The sequence below is a fragment of the Schistocerca gregaria genome, chromosome 1 (assembly GCF_023897955.1).
Source record: "Schistocerca gregaria isolate iqSchGreg1 chromosome 1, iqSchGreg1.2, whole genome shotgun sequence".
NCBI lineage: Eukaryota > Metazoa > Arthropoda > Insecta > Orthoptera > Acrididae > Schistocerca > Schistocerca gregaria.
The window spans coordinates 960,834,485-960,861,486 of NC_064920.1; the positions used below are offsets into that span (position 1 = coordinate 960,834,485).

The 27,002-nt window shown below is 42.5% G+C and overlaps 1 protein-coding gene across 1 annotated transcript in view; it reads right to left on the reverse strand.

Annotated features, from left to right (window-relative positions):
• Window positions 1-5,164: 5,164 nt before the first annotated feature.
• The window catches only part of LOC126310273 (lachesin-like), a 1,180,447-nt gene continuing 1,158,609 nt past the window's right edge, over window positions 5,165-27,002 (reverse strand). Inside the window, exons 9-10 of the mRNA XM_049992111.1 lie at window positions 20,175-20,276; window positions 5,165-5,774 (exon numbers count right to left, since the gene is read on the reverse strand). Coding sequence (XP_049848068.1) covers window positions 5,641-5,774; window positions 20,175-20,276 — 236 coding nt within the window. The 3' untranslated portion in view covers window positions 5,165-5,640. The remainder of the gene's footprint in view (window positions 5,775-20,174; window positions 20,277-27,002) is intronic.

Genomic DNA, 27,002 nt, shown 5'->3' on the forward strand with positions numbered 1-27,002 from the left:
TGTATTTATGGAATAATAAACCAGTTTATCGATTTTAATACTCCTTAAAATGTAAATGTAAGTGTTTAGAAAAACATTCCAGATAACACAAATTACATTTAATGGTGACCGGTTTCTTTCTAAGGGTGTAACATCGTCATATTGTACTCTGTAATATACAGGGTGGTCCATTGTACTGACCGGGCCATATATCTCACGAAATAAGCATCAAACGAAAAAAGCTACAAAGAAAGAAACTCGTCTAGCTTGAAGAGGAAATCCAAATGGAGCTATGGTTGGCCCGCTAGATGGCGCTGCCATAGGCCAAACGGATATCAACTGTGTTTTTTTTTTTTAAGTAGGAACCCCCATTTTTCATTACATATTCGTGAAGTACGTAAAGAACCACTTTTCCGCTTTGTGATAGATGGTGCTGTAATAGTCACAAACGTATAACTACTTGGTGTCACGTAACATTTCGTCAGTGGGGACGGTATTTGCGTCGTGATACATTACCCGCGTTAAAATGGACCGTTTACCAATTGCGGAAAAGGTCGATATCGTGTTGATGTATGGCTGTTGTGATAAAAATACACAACGATTGTGTGCTATGTAAGCTGCTCGGTATCTTGGACGACATCATCCAAGTGTCAGGACCGTTCGCCTGATAGTTGTTATTTAAGGTAACAGGAAGTGTTCAGCCACATGTGAAACATCAACCACGACCTGCTACAAATGATGATGCCCAAGAAGGTATTTTAGCTGCTGTCGCGGCTAATCCGCACATCAGTAGCAGATAAATTCAGCGGGAATCTGGAATCTCAAAAACGTCGATGTTGAGAATGCTACATCAACATCGAGTGCACCAGTATCATATTTCTGTGCACCAGGCATTGCGTGGCCACGAGTTTGAGCGTCGTGTACAGTCCTGCTACTGGGCACAAGAGAAGTTAGGGGATGGTGACAGATTTTTTGCACGCTTTCTATTTAGCGACGAAGCGTCATTCGCCAACGGTGGTAACGTAAACTGGCATAATATGCACTATTGGCAACGGAAAATCTACAATGGCTGCGACAAGTGGAACATCAGCAACCTTGGTGAGTTAGTGTATGGTGCGGCATTATGGGAGAAAGGATAATTTGCCCCCATTTTATCGACGGCAATCTAAATGGTGCAATGTATGCTGATTTCCTACGTACGTTCTACCGATGTTATTACAAAATGTTTCACTGCATGACAGAATGGCAATGTACTTCAAACATGATGGATGTCCGGTACATAGCTCGCTTGCGGTTGAAGCGGTATTGAAGAGCATATTTCATGACAGGTGGATTGATCGTCGAAACACCATACCGTGGCCCGCACGTTCACCTGACTGACGTCCCCGTATTTCTTTCTGTGGGGAAAGTTGAACGATATTTGCTACCGTGATCCACTGACAACGCCTGACAACATGCCTCAGCGTATTGTCAATGCATGTGCGAACATTACGGAAGGCGAACTACATCTACATCTACATCTACATTTATACTCCGCAAGCCACCCAACGGTATGTGCCGGAGGGCACTTTACGTGCCACTGTCATTTCCTCCCTTTCCTGTTCCAGTCGCGTATGGTTCGCGGAAAGAACGACTTCCGGAAAGCCTCCGTGCGCACTCGAATCTCTCTAATTTTACATTCTTTATCTCCTCGGGAGGTATCAGTAGGGGGAAGCAATATATTCGAAACCTCATTCAGAAACGCAACCTCTCGAAACCTGGCGAGCAAGCTACACCCCGATGCAGAGCGCCTCTCTTGCAGAGTCTGCCACATGAGTTTGTTAAACATCTACGTAACGCTATCACGGTTACCAAATAACCCTGTGACGAAACGCGCCGCTCTTCTTTGGATCTTCTCTATCTCCTCCGTCAACCTGATCTGGTACGGATCCCACACTGATGAGCAATACTCAAGTATAGGTCGAACGAGTGTTTCGTAAGCCACCTACTTTGTTGACGGACCACATTTTCTAAGGACTCTCCCAATGAATCTCAACCTGGTACACGTCTTACCAACAATTAATTTTGTACGATCATTCAAATTCAAATCGTTCCGCACCTATACTCCCAGATATTTTACAGAAGTAACTGCTACCAGTGTTTGTTCCGCTATCATATAATCATACAATAAAGGATCCTTCTTCCTATGTATTCGCAATACAATTACATTTGTCTATGTTAAGGGTCAGTTGCCACTCCCTGCACCAAGTTCCTATCCGCTGCAGATCTTCCTGCATTTCGCTACAGTTTTCTAATGTTGCAACTTCTCTGTATACTACAGCATCATCGTCGAAAAGCCGCATGGAATTTCCGACACTCTCTACTAGGTCATTTATATATATTGTGAAAAGCGATGGTCCCATAACGCTCCCCTGTGGCACGCCAGAAGTTAATTTAACGTCTGTAGACGTCTCTCCATTGATAACAATATGCTGTGTTCTGTTTGCTAAAAACTCTTCAATCCACCCACACAGCTGTTCTGATATTCCGTAGGCCTTTACTTTGTTTATCAGGCGACAGTGCGGAACTGTATCGAACGCCTTCCGGAACTACTAGCTGTGGAGAGGAATGTCGTTACACGTGTTGCCAAATGCATTGAGGTTTGCTGGCCTTAGTGTCCGAGCGGTTCTAGGCGCTACAGTCTGAAACCGCGCGACCACTATGGTCGCAGATTCGAATCCTGCCTCGGGTATGGATGTGTGTGATGTCCTAAGGTTAGTTAGGTATAAGTAATTCTAAGTTCTAGTGGACTGATGACCTCAGCAATTAAGTCCCATGGTGCTCAGAGCCATTTGAACCATTGAGGTTGATGGGCATCATTTTGAGCATTTTTGGAATTAATGTGGTATTTACAGGTAATCACGCTGTAACAGCGTACGTACTCAGAAATGATTAGTTCACAAAGGTACATGTATCGCATTGGGACAACCGAAATAAAATGTTCAAACGTACCTACGTTCTGTATTTTAATTTAAAAAACGTACCCGTTACCAACTGTTCGTCCGAAATTGTCAGCCATATGTTTGTGAAAACAGTGGTCCAACTAAAAAATAAATATTTCTTTACGTACTACACGAATATGTAATAAAAATGGGGATTCCTATTTCAAAAAACGCAACTGATATCCGTCTGACCTATGGTAGATTCATCTGGTTTCCGCTTTCAAGCTACACAATTTCCGTTCTCTGTAGTTTTTTTCGCTTGACGCTTATTTTGTGAGGTATTTGGCGTGGTCACGATCAATGGACCATCCTGTAGAGTGCTATAAATAGAGAGGCACATACCTACAAAATATGAAGAATTTAATAGAAATGTAATACGGAATAATGCGCAAGTTGATGTGTGGAGACAGAACTACAGAAGTCTCCAGGTGCTGTCAACTGCTGGAGAAGCAACAGTGTGTAGTGGTTAAATGGCGGATGCTCCACCCCTTAGTCATTTCCACACGTCATGTGTGAATGTTTATTGAATACAAAACGAAAAACTTTAGTTACTTACTTAAAAATTGGCCGTAAGTTTAACGAATATGATATTTGTGAAGCAAAGAACTAAAACATAAATTAGGATGTAATAAAAAGCCGATAACCTACATGGTCCTCTACGTGCAGTATGTATATACAAAGCGTCACGGTTTACTTAGAAACGACTATAACGCATCAATGAAATTTTTGCTACTAGGTTGCAATATCGGTTTCAGTCGCTTATCTTAATTTTACGGTAGAAAATACAATATATTAGAACGAAAATTAATACTATCTAAGAAGCCAATAATGTCGTCATTTCATTTTGCTCCAAGCCCCATGTGCATTTAAAGGACCTAGCTGGTTGCTTAGCAACGTGTAGCATCGCTAGCTGTTAAAAATGTTAATATGTAATGATTTATGACTAGCTAGTTGCTGTGAAGCATTATTGCTTTCAAGTTAACTGACACACTTTTCATTATATTATATTTTAGAGTTCAGACTGAAAATAAGCCACTGATTAGCTTTACATAACAACTAAATATGCTTTTAAAATTATTTCTGTGTTTCATTTAACTTGCTTTATGTTAATTTTTGTTTTAAAACGTTATGTTTTGTAGTGTAAACTTAAGCCAAACAACTTAAGCCAATGTTTTCATTAGATACCATATGGAAGCTGGTAACAAAAATCTTATAGACCCTCTATACATTTTACTAAGTAACCAGTGACGCCTTATACGTATATACTGTCCCTTAGTGGGCAGTGTAACTTATTGCTCCTTTGTTATCCGTTATTTTATGTTTTAATTAATATTACAGTCAGTACTATAAATATATATCACTATTAAGCTAGTAACTAAAGCTTCCTCCCACATATTCGATTATCATTCATTCTATTGGTTTACGATGGCCTGTAGCGACGACTACAGGGTGAAGTTTCCGCTATTTAACCACACCACATCGTTGCTTCTCCAGCAACTAACAGTATCTGGAGACTTCTAGACGTCCTGCTCCATGCATCCATATTGAAACATCAACTCTGAGTATAACTTCCTATTACATTTTTATTACATTGTTTATATTTTATCTGTGTGCCCCTTATATTTACTGTACTCTATGTTCCAGAGTACGGTCTGAATATGTTCCGCCTTTAGACCGAAAGTAGACGCCAATAAATATCATTTATGCGATCTAAATTGTTTTTGTAAGTACAATTGTAAAACTGATTGCTGTTTTCCCAAAATATTTTCGAATGCGTGAGATAGAAGTGTAGTGTTAAATACAGAATATTGAGTTGCACCGAACTGTTAAAACTCCAACTACATATATTCTTCAGATTGGCAGATATGAAGCTAGGAATACTTGCTACTTCTGGGTTATCAATATTCCTTTCTTTCCACAAAGGGAATAAGGATTTTTTTTTTGTAGAATTTCATAACATTTTAAGATTTTGGTTCGTGAGCTATGAATACAGGTTACAGATTAACATCGTGTTGGTCGTGAGAAAATGAAAGAGAGAATAATAGGTTAGTGATGAAGGAATAAATCGGGCATGTCCTTTCTGATGGGGCTGTCTGGGCAATCTTCTGACTAAGGGCAGCAACAAACATCTAAATTAGGATGTCCAGAAGGTTATTTGTACCAGGTATCAAACGAATTCATTGTCTCGAAAACTACAGCAGTTGTCTCAGAAGCTCATTATTTTGCACTTTGACTTCAGGATCCGTTTCTTCAAATTATGGGCGAGGCAGATCTGATTTGTTATACAGCAAAGTTTTAGTACAGATGAATTAAATTACATACTTTGTTACATAATTGCTATTATAGATTCAATAATGATTTCCAAACTTTACTAATGGATTAATATTGTGTTTTGACAGAGATAAATGTACACAGAATATTTACACATTACAGTTCACATTTAATTCTGTTGCATTTTTAGACTGTCCCTGGCTTATTTCCTTTCGTGAAACTGTTAATTCACTCATAAAACTGCTGCAGTAAAAACATTCTTTCTTTTTTTTTTATCTGTAGAAGCACATTTAACTAGTTAAATATTGCCACACTACAGACAGGAACTTGAGTCATTATTGGTTGTTGCATTTTAAATTTCGAGAAGTCAGTGTCGGCGCAAGAAGCGTCGTCCAGTGGCAGCCCCTCCTCACTGCCACCTGGCGGCAGCTGCCAGTACTATCAGCCAGTGGAGTAGCAGCCTCACCGACGGCGGCGAGCGGCAGGTTGCCTCGCTGCGGACGGCAGGGGCGCTGCGGAGTCGAAGGTCCGCCGCCGCACTCTCTGTGGAAGGCACAGCTCGTAAACCACTCTTTCGTTAACATAAAAGCAGAAAACATAGTCACTAATTTTACACCGTTCCTCCGACTATAAAAAAGAATCTAGGAAAACAAACGTTACTGAACCAAGACGGTAGTCATGGATCAACTGAGGTTTCCTGATATTTAAACCTATTTCTCTATTCCATGTTCCAGTTTCACTGCGGAATCAGTATTTTTATGCGAGTACAGCAATGTTAGTGGCAGTGTGTGGTCAGATGAGCCTGTTGTTGCATGTTTGGTACTTTTATGGCTTTACGTTGGCATCACTGGTATGGGCTCTGATCAGCTGATGCATCGACATTGTTTTGTTTATAACCTCAAAATACATTTCAAGATGGCGAGTCCGCTTGAAACGTCCACATTAGTTGTACAACTTTATGTTGTTCGTTTGTTACTAGCAGAAGGTGATAAACTAGTGAATATATACTGTAGAATGTCTAAATTTTATGGTGAAGGTTGTATGAGTCGTGCATATTTTTACAAGTGGGTAGAGCTGTTCAAAACTTGTCACGACTCAGTGACTGGCAAACACCGTTCTGACCGACCAATTGCAGTTTCAACTCCCTGACTTGGAAGTGAAACGGATGACATTATTCATGCCAACCACCGTGTGACATTAGAAACGATAGTTGATAAGCTTGAAGTTGGTACTGGGACAGTTCATAATATTATCTGTAACAAGCTGAAGCACCAAAAAACAAGGTGGAAGATGGGCCCCAAAGGATCTGACGCGGCTACACAAGGAAACAAGGTTGAGAGTGTGCACAGAGCTAAAGGAAAGTTATGAGAGAGAAGATGAGCACTTCCTCAACAAACGTTTAACTTGTGATGAAACTTGGGTTCACTATTATTAGCCAGAATCAAAAAGACAAAACATGAAGCGGAGGCACGCCAACTCAACTCTCAAGATAAAACTCACAACCCAAGCAGCAGCAGCAGAAAATCATGTTGACGTTGTTTTGGGATGCTGAAGGTCCAGTTTTTTTGTGATTATCTGGAAGAGCAGCGTACAATGAACAGCTAATACTGCTCTGATTTGCTTTTATACAAGGTGAAACTAGCCGCGAGAGAGAGACGTCGTGGATCTCAAGGAGAAGTGTGATTCTCCAGCAAGACAACGCACGTCCTCATATTGCTCAGCTAACCCGTGAAACCACCGGCAAAATGGGCTGGAAGTACTGCTTCATCCTCCTTACAGTCCTGATTTACCACCTAGTGATCTCCATTTGTTTGGTGCACTAAACGATTCATTAGGTGGAAAGAGGTTCCAGAGCAACGAGGACCGGGAAATGTTTGCGGGAAATTCGTTCAAACATCAAGATAAAGAGTTATTTGCAGCCAGAATGACCCTCGTATTAGCATGTATTCGATTGCATGAACGCAGCACTTTATGTAATTGGAACAATAATTCTTTTTTTACTTATAGCAAACTACATTCGTAGGATACATTTTACCTTGAGGTCAAATATCCTTGTGTTGGAGTTGGCCAGTTTTGACGAATAAAACATTTTCTTGAAATAACAAACCTCCTAAGCAGAATCACGACTTTTTTAAATAGATGTTCTATAGTTATGCACGAAAAAGCAAGGAAAACAGCTGAAAGAGAGACCAAAATAATTATTCAAAAGAAACGAACAATAGATGAAATGTGCTGTCAAGGCACACATACATTGTGGGTATTAGGTTCTTCATTGTCAACACGTAAACTGACCTGGTTGCATTGGTCATATATGGCAGCTGTAACATCCAACAACTGCATATGCAATGCTCTTCGTGGTGTCTCTACTTATGAATCTCCCAAACTGCTCTCAGTGAGATGTATAGAAGACATTTTAGTCTTCTTTGCTACTTATACTAATGCATTATTTGGTCAGCTTCGAATTAGAGCTATAGTTTAGAGAAAGTTTTTGCTTTAATTTCAAATCGTGACGTACTAGTTTCATAGATCATTTACGGGTTCAAGTAATAATTTATACAAATTGTCTTAATAATTTGGAACGAGTTATTGTGCAGCCTATTAATATATTTCACTTTTGTACATGATCACTTGCATGTGCATGGAACAGTGTACACGTAAGTAAATAATACTTTAACATGATAACAGCAAGACTCTAGAACGAATCTTTCAGGCTTTAGCGGAATGTACGATATTATGAAACATTTTTAAAGGAGAAGGAGAGGGATGTCTTGAGTCGTACTTGCATAACGAAAGTATGGAAAACCTAAGTCTGCATGGCGGGATGGGAATTTGAAACCTGTTCCTCTCAAATGCTAATGCACTTCCTGATCCACTACATCATCATGCTTGGTTGTCACAATCGACTATTGCTAATGGTAGCGTGCAGTTGCCAGTCCAGTCTTGAAATGATATGTCAACGGTCAAACGGCAATTAATTTATTTACGTAAGCCCTTCATTCGCACACTATGAGGTACCTCAGTGCTGGTAAGGCGACAGTAAGCAATATTGTTTAAAAAAAAAGAATCAGTCCGAAGTCCATTGTTGTGGCTTTAGTTAAATAAAAGCTATATCTTGGTTCAGTGGCCCCAATCCACCCACCTCCCTCTACCAACCACTATAAAACTCACAAATATAAAACAGCAAACACTTCGATCTCCTGGTCGAAAACTGCATTGATTAATCTGAAGTTGTACTTTAGAGGACGAGTGACAGATTTTGCTACAAAAGAATGAAGTCGCGAAAACTGAAATTATCGTAGTATCCGGTGAACTCTTACCCAGATGGTGAATCAGTAATGCCTTTTGTTGCGACATTGGCCTAAGACAGGTCCTTGAAATTAATACTGTTGACACAAATAGCTCCTGATTAGGAGAAAAAGAAAGGTGACCTCAGCTTGATTCTACTAGCTTGCTTGTAGCAATGTTCCAATTGAATATCTGTATCTGGCTCTCGAATTCGCTCTCGTTTGTCACAAGTAATCTACGTTCGCATCAGCAAATATGCTCCGAAAACTATCTCATAGTATGCACTTCGTGTACTTCTGTCATTTTCCAATCGTTTGTTCCAGTCGCGAATGGTGTGCAGTACGACTGCTACTAAGTTTCCGTTTGAGCTCTATTATCTTTTTCTTCTATGGTCTTTTCGTGAACTGTATGTTAGAAAAGCAATATGTTTCCAGAATGAATTTGTTTCGGAAACAGTCTCCTACGCAAAATCCTGTCTTCCAGTATGGATAGTCTTTCAACGTACGCAAGGTGGACTTCAGTGTAGTTGGAAAAGTACCAGAGAGGTTCTGACGGACCTAAGACTGTAAGGGAGCGTCTTGTGTCCACCCTACGTAGCTCATTCAGTCTGTGGGGCATTTTCTCGCCAAAGGCACAGATTTCGGACTTGGTGTTGGATGCAGCACACAGTTTTAATCCTCTAGGAAATTTCAAGCAATATATGGCTATAATTTTCTAGAAAAGTACATTGTTGAAACTGTAACTCTCTACCCGCACCTTCTTCACGACGTCTCACTTATACCGACTGCACTAGAGTTGTATGAGAATCTTCATGCTGCTTCCGTACATAGTAAATTAACCCATGACATCGCTGACACTTCCGCCAGCGTGACAGTCAGCCTAGCAGGGTAATGTAGAATCGATTTTTGGGTTGTGCTCTACAGCTTTCATTACAGATCTTATGTAAACCTCTAAAAGCTGCTAAAACCCATTTTGTTAACTGGTTTGATGCAGATATCCGTGATAATTGTATCACGTGTGAGCTTCTTCATATCCGCATAACTACTTCAACCTACATACATTTGAACACGCTTACTGTAGTCAAGCCAACCCCCTGTCCATGAAGAGATAAAGGGTAATGCCAGACGCTGTGGCCGAGCTGTTATAGGGACTTCAGTCTGGAACAGCGCGACCGCTACAGTCGCAGGTTCGAATCCTGCCTCGGGCATGGATGTGTGTGATGTCCTTTGGTTGGTTAGGTTTAAGTAGTTCAAAGTTCTAGGGGACTGAAGACCTCAGATGTTGAGTCCCATAGTGCTCAGAGCCATTTGCACCATAATCGGAAATATTTCCTACCAACCGATCCCTTCTTTTAGTGAAGATATGCCATAATTTTTTTCTTGCCCAATTTGATCGAGTACCTCCTCATCGTTATCTGACATACTCGTCTAATTTACAGGATTCTTCTGTATTGCCACATTCCAAAAACTTCTCTTCGCTTCTCTGTAGTGTTTGTCGTCCTCGTTTCACTATGCTACAAGGCTACACTCCAGACAAATACCTTGAGAGGAGACTTCCCACCACTTACATTCACATCAGATATTTTTTCGAAACGCTTCTCTTGCTATTGCCAGTGCGCATTTCATGTCCTGTCTACTTCGTCCGTCATCAGTTATCTTGCTGTCCAAATACACAACTCGTCTACGATATTTAGTGTTCTATTTCCTACTCTAACTCCAACATCAGCAAGTATCCTTGTTTTACAGTCGTTGACGCTCATCCTAAACCCTCTTTTCAAGATACTACCCATTCTTTTCAATTGATCTTCAAGTACTCGTTTTGACTATTTATGCCACCATCTGGCAAACTAAAAAGTTTAAAGTGGTGTATGCGACATGTCAAGTATTGTAAAATAGTTATTATCCACTTGCTACCACAGTAATAACTAGATTTGCAACATATTTTACAATAATGCCATAGTGCTCTACATAATTTTAAACATTACTTTTTATGAAATCATGACATAACTTGTCGAAACTAGTTGCAGTATACTAAAGATTTAAAGGTCTTTTTGTAAACTATACAACAGCAACTGATGTAGAAGTGTCACAAAGTGTCGCGGAATGATAAAGTTGGAGTGACAGACCGAGCTGTGATCTGAGTGATCATTTCCTCGAGTAAGCTATAAAAGCGTTCCTGTTTTAACTACACCAATGCGCTCCTAGCTTACACCTCTGGCCCTCTCTTTCTCTTGTCCTCAGACCAAAACACAACTACCCATATTTCCAGCTTCCAATGGATCATGAGACAATAACTGTTTCCAGACCTTTGAGTAGCAGGATGACACTATTAGCTGTTTTTATAGTCTCATTTTTACTGTAAACATGTTCGGTGTTACATCATCTTCAGGACCCTTATGATACCAGATGACCATATGGATACCGGGTAGTGATCATCATACATATGATAGAGGATACGAGAGTCCGCTTCCATTACACTTCCGCTTATTATTCCTTACGGGTAGGGCGTAGGTTACTTCATCTCACAGCGTTGCGATGATGGAAGTTAGATATTTTCGTGGGTTTTTGGCTTTCGATCTTTGTGAGTGTCTGCCCTTCGCTGGTTTCGTCTTTTTGCTGGTGTAAGTGTGCTGTTCGTAGTGGCATTGTCCACTCCTTTTGTTCCCATGGCGTCGAGGTCTACTCACGGATAGGTAGAATGAGGTTCCTTTACTTTTTATTTACATATTTATTTCTGATAAGTTGACGCGTCATGAGCAGCGCTGTTCTCTCGAAATCCACTACTGGTTATTGATAGATACTTCTGGTTTGACGTCGGGTCAAGTTCACACACCATATTTGGACACCGTGATTTATGTTTTCTTTGTTAAATCTTTGAATTCCTTTACAAGTCGAAGAATTACTCATTTGATACAGTCTCCCTTGCGATCACTGATGTTGCATTCGCGAATGTTCGTGTTTTTTACCTGTCCCCTGAGAAAGATAATGTTTACCGTTTGCTTAGGAAAAGAACACTCGCCTTGAACGATGGTCCATACAGTACAGGCTTCAGTGTTACAACGGGATTAGTTCTGTAGAAATGCAGATGAAACAAAATATCTCGTCTCATTTACAACTCTATTATATATACACTTCACAAAAACTGGGTACGTGAGGACGTGCGTTTTGCGTAATGAGAGTTGTCAGCTTGGTACCAGTTGTCCGAGAAGGGTTTTTGTTCTTCGATCTTCCCTTGAACAGCAGCGTAAATTCACGGTGGTGACAACGGAAGATGGGTTTGTTGACTGCCCTTCGCGCGGATGCTCAAGTAATCCAAAATAAGAGTTGTCGTACACAGGGTGGGAATACTGCTGATGTCGTTCCACCCTGTCCTGCCCCCACCTACTCCTCCCCGCACCTCGTGTTTCTGCTGATTCCCTAAACAGTAGATACGAACTATTGAGCCGATAGTTGAGATGGAGGACTCTAGCGTTAATTCCATTTCCTCGGATGTTTCCTTTGAATCTCTTCAGAGGTCGGAACATTTCGTGTCGATTCCCTCGGCGCCTGTTCTAGATGTTCAGTGTGTTGAGTTACAACAACCATCTCCTCTCCTCCCCCCCCTCCCCCAAACACTACCTCTGTGTTTCCTCGCTCTAGCAATTCCGATGACGGTTCTGTCTCCTTACTCTTAGAGAAGCCGGACTCGGGGATAATTTCACATGATTTGTCTCTCGTGATGCCCGGTCTGCTATGTGACTGTCTTGTCGAAGTGTGACGGTCGCTGTCGCTGGGGGTTTATCCTGTGCAGACAGCTTCCGATTCAGGCCCGGCAATGATTCACTTGGATGTGGTGAACGATCTTCCCACTTTGCCGGCAGCGAACGGCACCTTGCCACAAGGTAGGCAAAAACAACGAATCCAGTCGGATCTTGCTGTTGGGGAAGAAACAGTAGCCTAAAGTATCAGCAGAGTGCTGCACTAGCCCCCCATCCCTCAGATTTGTCGATGGATGCGGCTGTAGAACATGACAGTCGAGAGTGGATAAAGTTGTGTTTTTTTCTTTCCGTTTTCACCTATTTTTATTCTGATTGGTCAGTCATGCTTGCACCTCTATTACTCTTAATTTTAACAGAACTGAATTTGATTTACGTCAGTTTATTTACGATTCTTCTGCTGATATTGTACGTTTACAAGTTTTATTCAGCAGTTTTGAGCCTCTGGTTTTGAGACTCTTCTTAATGTAGCACCTGAACGGACGGATATTGCCCTTTATCTTTCGTGAGGGTATCCCCATTGTCAACATTGAATTAACTGAATGTGCTAGAGGGATAAGTTGTGCTTCTGACCTCACGTAGGCTGTTTTATATGCCCCGTCTGGTCCGGGTAGTGCAGTGGCGAATTCGTGACATCTTTTGCACATAGTCCTTGGTGTCTCATGTTGTTGTTGTTGTTGTTGGTGTTGTGGTCTTCAGTCCTGAGACTGGTTTGATGCAGCTCTCCATGCTACTCTATCCTGTGCAAGCTTCTTCATCTCCCAGTACCTACTGCAACCTACATCCTTCTGAATCTGCTTAGTGTAGTCATCTCTTGGTCTCCCTCTACGATTTTTACCCTCCTCACTGCCCTCCAATACTAAAATGGCGGTCCCCTGACGCCTCAGAACATGTCCTACGAACCGATCCCTTCTTTTTGTCAAGTTGTGCCACAAACTTCTCTTCTCCCCAATCCGATTCAATACTTCCTCATTAGTTATGTGATCTACCCATCTAATCTTCAGCATTCTTCTGTAGCACCACATTTCTAAAGCTTCTATTCTCTTCTTGTTCAAACTATTTATCGTCCATGATTCACTTCCATACATGGCTACACTCCATACAAATACTTTCAGAAATGGCTTCCTGACACTTAAATCTATACTCGATGTTAACAAATTTCTCTTCTTCAGAAATGCTTTCCTTGCCATTGCCAGTCTACATTTTATATCCTCTCTACTTCGACCATGTTAGGTAGCGATTTTCATTGTGCTTTACTTCCTAGCGATCAATCCTCACATTAAAATTTTTGTCGTGAAGTAAGTGAATTGGGTCATACGATGATTTTTATTTATTTATTTATTTTTTTTATTTATTTATTTTATTTTTTTTTTTTTTTTTTTTTTTTGACGCGTGAGAGCACAAACATGCCACCTTGGTCAAATATATGCTTCTACCGCCACGTCTTGTAGCCGTGATAGCATTATGGCGTTTGACTGTATCCACGTTTCCTTTTTTGACCTCTGTGTTCTGGTCGTTGCTTCGGACTCTGAATGGCAACCTGCGAAACTGTCTGGTGAACAGTGGATGCTGTATGTCTCCCAGCTCATGAACAGTGCGCCTGATGTAGCTGGCGCCGTGTGGAAGCGTTTCCTGCTCTCCACCTTACGTTATTCTTCGCTGTTGGACTGACGGACAGATTTAGCGTAGCCGAAGCTACGTTGGTCCTTGTTATCATAGTGTGCTGCTCCAGCTAAGGGCTTTAGGAGAACTTATAAATTTTGTTACTCTCTCTTCCGTGAATTGTACGAAAGAGCGAGTGACGCCCATCTACAGATCCAAGACATTCTCCGAAAGAAAAGTTGCCGCCGCTCATTGGCAACAGATGGAGGGTTTATAGGTCTAATCTAAACCCCAGTCTCTCGTTTAAGGCGAATTGACATCATTTTATCACCTACTTTGCCATCAGTCGCGATATCGTCTCTCCTTTATTACGTCTCTCACAGTTGCTGCAGGCCACCAACTGACTGACCCAGGAGGAACTGTTGGCGTTTTCCACAAATACTACAATGGACTATATGCAATGGAAAACAACGCGAGAGCCTTTTCCGATGATACTCAGGGAGCTCTTAGTGGTAGGAGCACGCCTGCCTTTCAGGCAGATGGGGTGCTTGCTCTTACTGCTGCTTCTCCACCCCTTAATTCACCTGGCCGGCACGGCCTTCCTAAGAAGTTTTCTGCCCACCTTCGGCCCCTCTAGTATGCGATGTTTGCCACGACGTCAAACGAGTCTATGCAGAGGAGATTGTGTTGCAGATTTGAAGTTGGGTAAAATAATATTAATACCGAACCAGTTTGATCATGTCACTGTGCATTCTTTTCCTCCTCTCACTTTGCTTAGTTGTGATTATGAAATACTCGATAGCCGGTTATTTTCTATGGTGGGGAAAGTGATTGAGGAGCATCAGAGTAGAGTGGCCTTCCTGGGCACTCGCGTTTGACTCCCATAGACGAGTACCAGTACGTAATTGCGGCTGCTGCAGTCACTTCTGTTCACTATGCCCTCCCTTTTCTAGACTTTTAACTAGGGATTTGACCGTGTTTCTCATAGTTCTTCTGCCCGTGTGTTGGAGATAATCGGTTCCACCCTTGAGGCCAGTTCTTTCCCATGTGTTCCATGGCATCCTGCCGAAAATACTTGTTTATTCTTAGCCGGCGCGGCCGAATGTTCAAGCGGAGTGTGCATCCTTTCTGGTGCGACATCCACGGTTCGGGCGTATGCCGACGATGTGGCTGTTGGTTCTTCGCCTTACTGAAGAGTGCCTCTTGTTAAATTGGGGGTTAGAGACAACAATCTGCGTTGTAGGGTAATCCAGACACTCTAAAAAGCGCCGTGGAATAACATTGTAGACTTGGTGGTACCAGCAGTTATGGTACTTCGAGAGTGAAATCACGGGGAGACGGCCTCGCGCTGAACCCACTTGTGCGGGCGCGGCGCGTCAGTCGGCTTCTTCGGCGGCCGCCATTATAAGAGACAGATGGCGCGGCCGCCCATTGACAGGCCGTCCGTCACGTCATAACGAACAGGCGCCGTCCCTCACGGCTGCGAATTAGCGCCGGCCACGCCTTCCCTCGTCACCGACTCGGCGCTGCCGCCCCCAGGTCGATGACATTTCGGTTTTTACTCCATTCGTTAGCTGGCCGCTGCGATGCCAAATGGAGCGATCGCTTCCATAAATATCAACACTTGGCGCCGTGTATGCGCGACATGTTGGTAGCCTAATGGATGCGGCCCGGCGTCAATGGCAGAGACGTGCAACATAAACCTATTGTTCCGCGCTCCTGTTCTTTGTTTTGGCAGGTCGAAACTACATGCCAATGTTAAACCGACTGCGTGAGCATTTGTAAAGTGCTTTATTGCTTGTAAAATCAGAGCTTGATGTATGCGCCTTCCTTTGTGGACCTCCGAACGAGGTCGCGCTGCACTGCTGACGGTGAGGCAGTGGCCGAACGCAACAGCTGCTGCTTCCTGGGGCGTTGGCGCCCGCATGCACTCACCAGCTGTATCCCACCACATTCGTATGCAATCAGAAAACTTTCCTATCTATTTATGTGACAAATGGAAATTGGTTCATCAAAAAGAGTTTACAGATTAACAATCCGTACATCTACGTCTACATTCCATTAGCTAACATCTAACATTACATCTAAATAAGTGCAGCCATGGTGTTGTTCCCTCGGGTTAAAGAGTTCATTTGTAACAAACGATCAATCTTACTTTATTATATTATTAGGTTAGAGAGTACAGACAAAAACTGAACAAAAAAAATTAGTTTATCTCTTACGATGTAGGTCAACATGTGTCTAATATTGCAACTTCCTTTATAAATTACAAACCCAAAATATGTGTCTCACGAAAACTGATAGTCATTGTTCTGCTGCCATAGTTAAAAGTACTTTGCTTTACTGACGTATCCTTTATGCTACACAAAAAAGGATATCTCTAGACAAACTTCCAAAGAATAAAATGAATTCCTTGTTGCGGTCAGAAAAAAAAAACAATGTATGAGACCAAGAAAAGATTCATTCGGACAATTATTCAAAGTACAGGGCTGGACAAAAATATGTAAACACCGCCATAAATGAATGCTTGAACACAAATGCAGATGCTAACCAGGTCTGAATGTTATACTGCAGAATTTGACCACGAACGGCAGTTGTGCAGTATTCTCAATAAGTTGCAAGTGCCAGTCGTGGTCAGAACAGTGTCACGTGTAGCTAAGAGCGCATTATGTGGGATCTAAGTGACATCTAAAGTGAGAAAATAGTTGGTGCTCGTGAGGTGGATGCTTCCGTAACCAAGGCAGTCGAAGTATTTGGTGTTTCAAGCGGCATCATCTCGAAGATATACACTGAAACACCAAAGAAAGCGGTATAGACGTGAGTATAAAAATACAGAGATATCAAAACAGGCAAAATACGGCACTGCTGTCGGCAAAGCCTATATAAGACAACAAGTGTCTGGCGCAGTTGTTAGATCGGTTATTGCTGCTACAGTGGCAGGTCGTCAAGATTGAAGTTGGTTTGCACGTGGTGCTATGGCCGGCACACGAGCGATGGGACACAGAATCTCCGAGGTAGCGATGAAGTAGGGGTTTTCACGTACGACCATTTCAGAAGTGTACGGTAAACATCAGGAATCCAGTAAAACATCAGATTCGCGACATCGCTGCAGCGGGAAAAAGATCTTGCAGGAAGGACACCGCCAGCCGTTGTGGCCGAGCGGTTCTAGGCGCTTCGGTTTGGAACCGCGCGACAGCTACGGTCGCAGGTTTAGATGACTAATGACCTCAGATGTTAAGTCCCATAGTAGTGCTCAGAGCCAGTTGAACCAGTTAAAAAAAAAAAAAAAAAAAAAAAAAAAAGAGGGAGAACGGCACCAACAAATGCTGAAGAGAATTGTTCAACGTGACAGAAGTGCGACGGTTCCGCAAATTGCTGCTAGGTCATCAACAATTGTCAGCGTGCGAACCATTCAACGAAACATCATCGATATGGGCTTTCAGAGCCGAAGGTCCACTCGTGTACCCTTCATGGCTCCACGACACAAAGCTTTACGCCTCGCCCTGGGCCCGTCAACACCGCCATTGGTCTATTGAAAACTGGAAACATTTTGCCTACTTGGATGAGTCTCGTTTCAAATTGTATCGAGCGGATGGACATGTACGGGTATACGGGTATGGGGACCACTTCATGAAACCACAGGCCCTGCATTTCAGGAGAGGACTGTTCAAGCTGGTGGAGGTTCTGTAATGGTGTGGGGCATGTGCAGTTGGAGTGATATGTAATCCCTGATACGTCTACATACGACTCTGACAGGTGACACGTTTTTAAGCATCCACTGTGATCACCTGCGTTCATTCATGTTTATTGTGTATTCCGACGAACTTGGGAAATTCCAGCAGGACAGCGCGACACCCCACATGTCCAGAATTGCTACACAGTTTCTGAGTTTAAACACTCTCGCTGGCCACCAAATTCCCCAGGCATGAACATTATTGAGCATATATGGGATGCCTTATAACTTGCTGTTCAGAAGAGATCTCCACAACCTCATACTCGAACGGATTTATGGACAGCTTTGCAGCATTCGAGGTGCCATTTCCCTCAGCAACACTTCAGACATTGGTCGAGTCCGTGCCACGTCGTGTGTAAGTACTGCTAGGTGCTCGCGGGGCCCTACACTATATTAGGCTCTTCAGTGTGTATCGCATACTTCGAAAACGGAACATACGTCATCCGCTAAGTTACAACGTGCATGAAAGTTTGTGTGTTGAGTGATAGTGACGGTCACTGAAGAGCATAGTGACAAAAAATAAGACGAGGACCGCTGGAAGAGTCACTGCAGAACTGAATCTCGCTTTCACGAACCCTTTCAACATCGGAACAACACGAAGGAAGTTGCATAAGCTTGAATTTGAAAAGCAGTCACCAGTGATACAAAATCCGGTAACAGAGAAACGTGGTGCCGAATCCGTTCAACCTGGACTATGGAGCAATGGGAGATAGTAAATCGGTCGGTAAGTCTTGTTCCACATTGTTTCCAACTTCTGACCGAGTTTACATCCCAGGAATGGAACGTTGCGGGGATTTGGTGATGATTTGGACAGCCATATTGTGGTATCCCACGGGTCTCATGCTTACTCAACAAGATCGCATCACTGCCAACGATTATGTGACTACTTTTGCTGATCAGGTCCATTCTGTGGTACACTGGTTGTTCCTCAATAGTCATGCTGTGTTCAGAGACGACAGAGCCCCTGTCCACACAGCTCACATAGTCCCGGACTGGTTTTGTGGGGACGAGGACGAATTTTTGCATCTCCCCTGACCACCATGACCACAATATTATTGTCCCTTTGTTGTCTACTTTGTGGAGCAGAGTTATCAATCGCTATACACCTCCGTCATAGTTAACCTGAATCTATCACTATTTTACAGGAATTACCTGTATTTATCCATTCCCAGAGGACTGCAAGGTGTTTCGTATGCCAACGGTTTTCCTACAGCGTATTAGTCATGGTAGTGTGTTGTGTTTTTGGTGTTTCCATGTTTTTATCCACCTCTTGCATATTACTCAATGGAGCAAAAGCAGCAGCAAAGTAATTGATGAAGATTAACCGACGTTGAAACTGTTTTATGAGGACAAGCAATCAAATACTGAGACAAAAACAGAATAATGAAGAGACAAAAAGGATAACGAAGTGTGCAACTGTTGAACGAAAAATTAGGACAGTGTAAGCTGAAAATTTACGGAGTTTTATTTACACAACGTTTACAGCCATGTGAGGACAAGGGGACAAAACTGTAATCCAAGTCGATATGGGACAGGCAGCCTGCAAAAAGGAGGAAGGAGTCCAATTGAGGATTGAACAAACTAGTGATGTTAATAAAAACACCGATGTTTGAAAATTGGTTGCGAGAAATGGTCAGTATGGGTGTATCAAAGAGGGGAACAAATTTATTCTTGTTGAAAGCGTGCGACATTAGAAACAATGATATCAGTTTCAGTTGCACAACATTTTCACATGTGCGAGTCCATCATATGTCTATTTCAGTTTGCTTAAGTTGTGCACGCACGAATAAATTCTGTAAGTCATGATTAACAAGTGGTGACAAGCAAACCTCGAAACTTCATGTACCAGTCAATTCGTTTCTACTCAACTACTGTTTATTAACGACAGTTAAAGTACAAAGTTATTGACGGCGGAATACTACAATTATACCCTAATTTGGACATTTGTTGTAAGACTTTAAGGGACCAAACTGCTGAGGTCATCGGTCCTTAAGCTTAGACACCACTAAATCGAATTTCTACTAACTTGTGCTAAGGACAACACACACGCCCATGCCCGAGGGAGGACTCAAACCTCCGACGGGGGGAGCCACGCTCACCGTGACAAGACGCCCACGCGGCTACCCCGCTGGGCTGTTCCTAAGATGTCATCTGTTGTGCAAGCTCACATTTGCATCCACGAAAAAGGAAAACATCACAGTACCTTCCTCGAAATTTGCGAGGTAAGCTGAACAAATACAAATCTTGAGTGTTGATGTCAAATGTTTCGAAGCTTAAAAACGAAATCAGATAGTAAGGAGTCAAGTATGTAGCCTCAACTTATTTCTGGGTGTAGACAGAAAAGAACAGTCAGAACACCCGAATGCGGTCGCCTGTGAAAGTGAGTCATATCGCTCCCGAATAAGAGTCCAGTACCGCAACCAGTCTGCCAATTCACTTGAAAAATGAGGGAAGACGCTCTAGTTCCCGTGTAACTTGTTGAAATCCTCGAACCGCTAGAGAGAACTCGTAATGTTTCGAATGTGCGTAAATGAGGTGATGTTGATGTTTAGAAGAAATGTGAGCCTACCTTGTGGAGGATGGCGCACCAGCACGTCGTTGGCCCTGGGATCGCTCTCGCCAATCTCCGCTGCAGGTCTGTAGCTCTGCGCGGGAGGCACCTCACGGCGCTCTGTCAACAAAAACAACAGTCACTGAATAGAAAGGAGTGAAACTCGCACACCAAGCCATGGAAACACCATAATTCTTTCAACTGTGAGAGGTCAGACGAAAACAACATCAGATACTTTAAGTAATTAGTACACTGTGAAAATGAAGTCAGTCAGTCACTAGACCTAAACGTGTTGTCTTAAACAAACAGATGACTTCCCGTATGTGTGCAAGTATCCCACTTACAAGCTGCAAGAAATGCCTCGTGTAACAGGCTGTAACTTTAGAAGCGTCAAAGATCCTGAAATGGAATTGTCATACCTGTGTGCAGCTAACTTTACTGTGGAGTTACCAATAAACACTTCCTCGATGATTGGGTTAAGACAAACGGACAAAAAAAAAAAAAAACACTAATATCCGTACGACGTTCACTCCAACTTACGTAATTCACTAGGCAGGAACGGTCTATTCGAAAATTCTATCGTCAGTTGACAGATCGTCTGTACACGTAAATTGATTTGAAATATGCTAATACGGTTATGTCACTTTAGTGCCGTGTATTCAGGCCTTCCCCATTTTTTATTGGTGAGTGTGGAAAATACGGCACTCCAAAGCGGCAAATATCTGAATGTGAAGTTGCACGAGGTAGATTAATATCATCCTACGAAATCGGAGTGTATTGTTACATTACTGGAAAACGCGGTATCGCGGTGAAGCATTTGCTAGTAAAATTGTTAAAAATTAGCTTTAAATTGTAGTTCAGTGAGAAGCATTTGCTAGTACAATTGTTATAAATTAGCTTAAATTATACTGGTAGTGCAGTAACAGAAACGTGACGAATATTTATATAGCAGAATTTGACTGCAGTTAGACTGCTATCCTCTGTGAAAGTGAGGATCTGTTGAATGGGGTGAACAACCCAAAGAGCACATAATATGAATTAATAGTAAATCAAAAGTGTAATCATAACTAGAATAAATTAGCTTAGCGAAAAACAACAAAATCGGAGAGCAAACAGAAACGTAGTTAAGAGGTTCCGCGACCGTGGAATTAAAATGACCTATGACAGAAGAAACAAGGAAGATTTAAGTAGAAGGCTGGAATAAGCAATGAGAGTATTTACCTTCTAAGGAAATCTACTAACATTAAATATAGGCCTTCATCTGAGCGCTGCGTTGTACAGAAATGAATCATACACTTGAGAAACCGAGAGAAAAGAATCGAAACGTTTGCTACACGGTATTAAAGAAGGACGCTGAAAATTAAGGCAATTCACAGCAAATGAAGTTCTCCGAAGAATCGGTGAGAAGCGAATGGGTGAAAAACACTGAGTAGAAGAAGGGTTAGGGAAAGACGTAGACTGGAATATACCATCAAGTAAGTGAAGACGTAGAGTGTAAGTGCTTCTCTGGGACGAAGTGGTTGACACAGGAGAGGAAAGTGGAAGCCGTGGCTATTCGCATCGTACCTTAGAGAAGCCTCCAACAAACAAAGAAGAAATGGTAGATTCCACTTCTTCTGAATTTCTAAAATAATTCGGAGAAGTGACAACCAGTTACTTTAAGGTGTAGGATTTATGAAACTGCAGACATGATACCGTACTTTCGGAAGACTATCTCGCCCCATAATATTACTTTTCACAAGACATGGAACTGACCCACTAGATACTATCGAAAGTTCCTTAAGTCTCTTCGTAAGTGGTGGTGTTGCATACAGAGAGGTCTCAACAATAGAAAATTATAGCGAAATGCTGGGAGACGTGCAGTGGACTGATGCATGGTACGGCGAGTGGCAACTGACCCTCAACGTAAATGTAACGTAATGCGAATGTTGTACCACTACACCATTTCAGAACAATCACTAGAAGCAGATACTTCCATAAAATATCTACGAGTATACATATGGATCGATCTGATTTCGAATGATCACGTAAAATTAATTACGGTTAAGGAAGATGTCAGGCTAAGATTAATTGCAAGAATCCGTGGGAAATGTAGTCCGTTAACAAAGGAAGTAGTTTACAAAACGCTTGTTCTACTATTAATTATAGGACTGTCAGTGGAAATATACAATATCCAAAGAAGAGCAGCGTCTTTCGTTATATGTTCATTTATTAAGTATCAAACCCCACGAATGTGATCAAACAACTCCAGTGGGAGGCAGACGCTGCAAGAGAGGCGGTCTGCGTCACTGCATGGTTCATTGTTAAAGTTCGGACAGCGTACTTCCTAGAAGAGTCGACAAATATTTTACTCCCTCCAACATATATCTCGCGAAAAGGCCATATAAAATTACAGATATTCGAGCCCACACGAAGGCTTAGCGGAAATCTTTCTTCCCGTGAACCAGAACAAAAATGTGGGGAAGTGACAGCGTTATACAAAATACCTCCGGAGTGTAGGCGTGGATGTGGATTTAGATATAGATCGTGATTTTGCTACATAAACAATCAAGGCATTCGGCTGATTAGATGTTGCACAAGTCGAGAAGAGGACCGAATTTCATCACTGTGAAATATGATCCAGTATTTTGAACACGGCACCATATCGCCAGCAGCACGCACAACCAACCATTTGTAGCTGAATGTCACTATTGGTTACTGTGTACCAAATGTACGGTTGTGAGGCTTTGATAAAATACGTAAGTGACTTACTATTCGTAGGGAAAGAAACATAATAGAACGTGAGAGAGAGAGAGACTCCGGAAGCCGGCGATTTTTTGTTTGTTTGTTTGTTTATATGTGTTGACATATCCAGAATCGCTCATTGTTCAGTTTAGTCCACTTTGTATTTCATATCTTTGCAAAATATGCATTGCATTTTGTAGGTAATAAAATTACTTGATTGCGTACCTTTAATGTTTTATGTAATCAAAGAAATTATTTTTGATGCAAGTAATTTACATGAACAAACATTTAAAAATCTATGTAATTATTGTTATTTTCTACTCAATATAACGCTTTTCATCATGACCAAAGGCAAGAGTTTCATGTTATTATGGTTTATTATGAAAGTTGTTTATGAATAATCGCTAAAGAGCCAAAGAAACTGGTACACCAGTCTAGTGTTGTGTAGGGCCCCCGCGAACACGCGGAGGTGCAGCAACACCACATGGCATGGACTCGACTAATGTCTTAATTAGTGATAGAGGAAAGTGACACTACGAATCCTGCAGGACTGTCCATAAATCCGTAAGAGTACGAGGGAGTGGAGATCTCTACTGAACAGAACGTTGCAAGGAATCCCTTATAAGCTCAATAATGTTCATGTCTGATGGGTTTGGTGTCCAGCGAAAGCGTTTAAGCTCAGACAAGTGCTCCGAAAATCACTCTGTAGCAATTTTGAACGTGTGAGGTGTCGCATTGTCCTGCTGGAATTGCCCAAGTCTTCCGGACATGAATAGGTGCAGGTGATCAGGCAGGATGCTTACGTACGTGTCACCTGTCAGACTCGTATCTAGACGTAGCAGGGATCCCATATCACTCCATCTGCACACGCCCCACATCATAACAGATCCTCAATTAACTTCAACAGTCTCCTGCACACATGCAGGGTCCATGGGCTCATGAGATTGTTTCCATCCTTTTACACGTCTATCCGCTCGATACAATTTGAATCGAGACTCGTCCGACCAGGCAACATGTTTCCAGTCGTCAACAGGCCAATGCCCGTATTGACGGGCCCAGGCGAGGCGTAAAGGTTTGTGTCGTGCAGTCATCAAGGGTACACGAGTGGCCCTTCGGCTCCGAAAGCCCATACCGATGTTGTTTTGTTGAATGGTTCCCACGCTAATGCACTCAGCACTGCAATCTGCAGCAATTTGCGGAATGGTTGCACTTCTGTCACGTTGAACGATTCTCTTCTTGCAGGATCAATTACCGGTCGCCGTGAGGTCGGAGATTCGGTATTTTTCGGATTCATGAGATTACGGTATACTCATGAAATGGTCGTATGGAAAATTTCCGCCTCATAGCTACCTCGGAGATGCTGTGTGGCACCGCTCGTTCGCCGAATACAAGACGATTGGTTAAAATATATTTTATGTTATTGATTATTATTAATTAATTTACTACTTTGTCACATTAATGTGTTTAATTTAGAATTCATTTACGTAGATTTTTTCTTGAAAACCTGTCATTATAGCAGCAGTAACCTATCTAACAACTGCACCAGACACTTGTCTTATACAGGAGATTTTGACAGCAGTGCCGTATTCTGCCTGTTTGCATATCTCTGTATTTGAATACGCATGCCTATGCCAGTTTCCTTGGCGGTTCAGTGTAAACAGAATTTTTATATTCCGTTGACGATGTGTGAAAGCGATGTTCGTCGTTCTTACCTTTCTTCAGGCAATCATTTCTTCTAGAGATATGAAATAAAAAGTGTTCTTTTTTTTATTTTTATTACCGAGTCCCTCCGTTCCGTTTCAGGTAATACATCAAGAATATTCGAGAGAAAAACTGAATTAAACATTGACAGTTTCAGTTTTGCTAATAATACTGTTTAGGTTTAAGTAATAGATTGGAAGAAAACTATGAAAAACGAAAGTGTTTTGGCTGCCGTATATACAACTTCAATCAGTGACTATTCACAGTTTCTGGTCTGTAGTGAAATTCAATAAGACATTGTTTGTGTGTGTGTGTGTGTGTGTGTGTGTGTGTGTGAGAGAGAGAGAGAGAGAGAGAGAGAGAGAGAGAGAGAGAGAGAGAGAGAGAGAGAGAGAGAGTGAGAGAGTACGTGTGTGTAGTTTCACAGAAGTACTTCCACCTCGTGATCGTACTTCCTATGAGTAAAGGGTGAACGGGGTAATTTTCTCATTATTTTCACGTGAGAAGGGTATTGGGCGCTACGTTCTTTCACCGTCCTAAGCTGTTGGTTTCTTTATTATATTACATTTAATGTTAAATACTGTTACAGCCGAGCCGGCCGCTGTGGCCGAGCGGTTCTAGGCGCTTCAGTCCGGAACCGCGCTGCTATTACAGTAGCTGGTTCGAATCCTGCCTCGGGCATGGTTGTGTGTGATGTCCTTATGTTAGTTACGTTTAAGTAGTTCTAGGTCTAGGGAACTGATGACCTAAGATGTTAAGTCCCATAGTGGTCAGAGCAATTTGAACCATTTTTTATTTTTTTGTGTTACAGCTGACTTTAACTTTCTGTAGCACAATGTTGCATTACTTTTTCTTATTTTTTGTTTATAAACTTACATTACTTTATGCCATGCCACCTCTCAGGGACGACAGAACTCACATAATATAGATACGATTGGTTTCCTGATGGTCTCTATGTGCAGTTACTGATGGAGATCCCTGTTCCTTGTCGGTATAGATGCTCCAAGGATTAACTGTAGGCATCGGTTTTGTAGGATTTACAGCGGTGTAGTCGTTCGGTAGAGGCGTAGTTTGTCACTCACATTCAGATGTTGGCTCGGCAGCAGTGGTTCAAAATGGTTCAAATGGCTCTGAGCACTATGGGACTTAACATCTGTGGTCATCAGCCCCTAGAACTTAGAACTGCTTAAACCTAACTAACCTAAGGACATCACACACATCCATGCCCGAGGCAGGATTCGAACCTGCGACCGCAGCGGTCCCGCGGTTCCAGACTGAAGCGCCTATAACCGCACGGCCACACCGGCCGGCTCAGCAGCAGTGAAGCAGTTGCATTTTCTCTGAACATAGTCCTTAAAGAGGTGTGTTCAGGTTCAGTATCATTCGCACATATTTCATCTGATTTGATAAAGGAAGTGCGATGTTTTGCAGTGTGAGACGATCTTTGAGTTCGAACTGACTACGAGTAAAGGTAATGGTCTGCGTCTTGTCCGCATTCAGGGTAATTCGGTTAGCCGCTGACCGCAACTGAAACTGATGCTGAAGGCCCCATACCACTGTATCGACTCTGCGGCTGCTGGTAATGATGACTGCATCGTCCGTGAATTGCGCAAGGACGACTTGTGGAAGTAACGGCGTAAGACACTTATCGCACATGCAAGTAAAGTGAGGGAACGTCCGGTAGATATGCATCGCACTTAACGTACAGGTAACGCTGTTACGAGCTTAACCGATCAATGTTGCTGTAAAGCTACCGTAGTCTACGCTTACTTATGGCAGTTGTACAACTTTAGTCCTTCTTCCAATACATGAACAGTGCAAACTGTAGTCGTAGAACTTTGCACAGGAGAAATGACGGCGTAGTATCGAGTAACTGACAACGAGGGAGATACACAACAGTTTAGACATAGAGTACATTAACGAGCTTCCGAAATGTCTTCCCGGCCCTCGCGCCGACCGTAAAAAAAGTGCCGTAAATAAAGCCGCGCAGCGCTCTTCTGTCCGTGCGATCACGAGGACCGGGCCAGCGGTCTGCGCGGCCGGGACGGGTCGGTACTGCAGTTTACGGCAGCTTAAGAGCCCGTAACGCTGCCGCCCCACGTAAAGTTGCCGTATTAAAAAAACGTCCGGCTACCGGGCGCCAGGATGCGTATTTTCGCTGTTTCTGTAAAGCTGAAGTTAGTTTATCCTCATAAATTTCCAGCTGCAACTTGGACAGGACTATAGCGTCGCCATAAAAAATTGTACCGTTAGCGGCGGCAATGGAAATTACGTGCTCTGTTGCGCGTGCTGGAGTTCCCGAGCCGACAATCACGGAACGGCAGAGTTACACGATACGCGAGGTATTCGTGTTAACTCGCAAACTAACGTGTTCAACGGGACCACATGAGGGCGATTACAGCAGTACATTCACTGCAGCGT